We start from the raw sequence: 2,563 nt of genomic DNA, 5'->3' as shown, positions 1-2,563 counted from the left end.
ATGAATGTTGGGAGATAGAGGAAAGGAGAAAAGTCTGGGTGGGCTGCCTGGGATGAGATAGAAACTAACAGTGGGGAGAGGTGTATTCACCCAAACTGGCCAGAAGACATAGTGAGGGGACACCCCCGGGTGCTCCTAGGAGGCTAGGTTGAGAGCTCCAGCTTTTCCTTTTCTGTACAGCTGGGTGGATGGAAGTCAGGCCTAGGGTCTGTCTTGCCCCTTCCTCCTCCCACAGGAGTCAATGGGGTTATCAGACTCTGCTTCCCTCAGGGCTTCAGGAACCGTGGAACAGGAGATCTAGGAGCTCCTAGGTGGGACTCCCCGTCCTCCATGCGTCTCGGAGGCCGCGGGGGGAGCTGGCACGGGTCTAATGACCCACCCCAAACAGCAAAGTGCAGCACCAGCTGTGGAGGGAACTCAAGAGCCTGTAGCGTCTCTGCCTAGCTTCCCTCTTCTGACCCCCAAGGACATGCAGATCACTGCGGGTTGGTCAGCGAGTGAGCTCCTGACATTTGTCAGGGCGTGGGATTGCTGTTTGCACCCTAAAGGGAGATGGCAAAGTACACAGTGCAGAGGAAAAGGGTCACACGCCGGGGCGCAAAAATTAGCGGTTTTTATTGACCGGAGGGTCATCCTGGCCAGGGCGGCGAGCTGTGCCCCGTAAGCTGCAGCGACTCCTCTTGAGTCAGGTACGGGATCGATTTGGGTAGGGAAGGCTCTCAGGGCGATCCTAGGGCCAGGCAGTGTCTGGCTAAGGCAGTTTGCTGCAGGGGCCATGGTTGGGCGGGAGACGTCTCTCCGAAGGCTCTAGAAAGAACAGAGCAGGTCTGTGGGGAGGAGGCCATGTGCCCCCACCCCTGCGCTACTGCTCCGGGCCACTAGAGTAGAGGCTGCTTCGGGAAGGCCTTTCTCAGCACCGACTGAAGGACAGAGGGGCCGGAGGGTACCTCTGTATGCACGGACATGTGCTACAGCTGGGCCTAGGGTCTGTGGTGCTACCGGTCCCGCTGCGGTCCCAACTTCCCTCCTTCCCCTCACGTACGTGCTCCGCTCCGCTGAGTGGGACCCAAACGCAGCTCCAGTATAGATGGCAGCTCCCCGCGTGGGCTCCGAGACGCACGGATGACTGGGAGTCCCGCCTGGGAGCTCCTAGATCTCGTGTCCCACAACTCCTGAAGCCCCGAGGGAAGCAGGAGAGCATCGCGGGCAGCCGGCCCGGGTGAGAGGGCACTCCAGGCGAGGGGCCGGGCGGCTGGAGACAGAGCGCGACGCCACAGGTAGGGCGAGCGGCGCAGCCCCATGAGCAGGCCGGCTGCCCGGCCCACGGTGTGATAGCGGGGACTCGCCACGTGCTTGTACCAGGCGCCGGCGGGCGGCGGCAGCAGGAGCGGGAGCATCAGCAACGCGAGCAGTGGCCGGCTCGCAGGAGCCCCCCGCACCTTCGGTCTCCGCTCCAGGGCGCTCTTGTCGACGGCCGCCCGACAGGGCGAGCTACAAACCTGCTTGGCTGGGTCTGGGCGCGCAGGGGAACTGGGGTGTCGGGAGCCGCAGGGCAGGAGGCTGGAGGCAGGTGAGCAGTGGTCCCCCCTCCCCGGGCCCAACTATAACTGCTTGGCGGCCCCGCCCAGGCGAGTCCCCGCAGTACCCGCTGGGATCCCCACAGGTAGGCGGAGGGATGGAGAGAGAAGAGGGAGCCCAGGCTGCTGGGCCTCGCTAGAGTTGGTCTTGAAGCTCCCCTGGGGGCGAGACCGCTTCCTGTGGGGGTCGCTCCGCCTCCTTTCACAGCAGTGGAACTGCCAGGAGGGGAATCCAAAGTCCACGAGCCTCAGAGACCAAGGATAGGGTTAGGGGCGAGGGGACGCTCCTCAGCTAGGGGCCGGCAGGTGGGACTCCAGTAGAGCTGTTGGGAGTCCCAGTGGAGTGATGCAGAGAATCTGATTGGGGGACCCTGGGCGCCATTCAAGACCCTCTGTGCGGCTCCTCCCCTGAGGGTTGCCCCTTGCCCTTGCCTAACACAGCCCTCAAATCTGTCCCCACACCTGTCCTGTTTTCTGCCACCCCTAGCTTCTCCCCATCAAGCTATTTCCCAGCTGCAGCTGGATAGAGGCTTGGAAACCTCAAGCGGTCCCTGAGGTGGATGGTTCTCTGGGGCCTGCAGGACACAGTCAGCCTTCCTCACACCTTCCACCCTGGCAGGTCAGGATAAGACCCTGCCACGTTCTGTGCCTCCTCTCTGATCACAGTCCTCCTCAAGGCAACAACCTGTGATTTTGCTGCCCCTATTCTGTATGCTTAGAACATCCTTCCCTCCTTTTCAACCTGACTCTGTCTGCTACATGGCCCTGACTTGAACAGACCCCTGGAGCATTCCTCTGTGTCTGGGTTTAACAACCCCCTCCTAGAGGGGAGAGTCTGGGAGGATATTCTCTTTTTTTTGGCTGGGGATGGGTTTGAACCCACCACCTTCAGCATATGGGGCCTGCGCCCTACTCCTTTGAGCCACAGGTGCCACCCAGACATTCTTTTTTTTTTATTGTGAAAATTAATTTTTTTTTTTTTTTTT

The 2,563-nt window shown here is 60.7% G+C and overlaps 1 protein-coding gene across 1 annotated transcript in view; it reads right to left on the bottom strand.

Moving 5' to 3' along the window:
* Positions 1–1,034: 1,034 nt before the first annotated feature.
* The window catches only part of NPW (neuropeptide W), an 8,639-nt gene continuing 7,110 nt past the window's right edge, over positions 1,035–2,563 (bottom strand). Inside the window, exon 2 of the mRNA XM_012805688.1 lies at positions 1,035–1,530. Within this exon, the coding sequence (XP_012661142.1) occupies positions 1,035–1,530 (496 nt within the window). The remainder of the gene's footprint in view (positions 1,531–2,563) is intronic.

The sequence above is a fragment of the Otolemur garnettii genome, unplaced genomic scaffold (assembly GCF_000181295.1).
Source record: "Otolemur garnettii isolate 467f Iridium unplaced genomic scaffold, OtoGar3 scaffold00044, whole genome shotgun sequence".
Classification (NCBI taxonomy): domain Eukaryota; kingdom Metazoa; phylum Chordata; class Mammalia; order Primates; family Galagidae; genus Otolemur; species Otolemur garnettii.
Note: the sequence above shows the minus strand (reverse complement) of the source record. Positions and strands in the feature narration are given on the sequence as shown.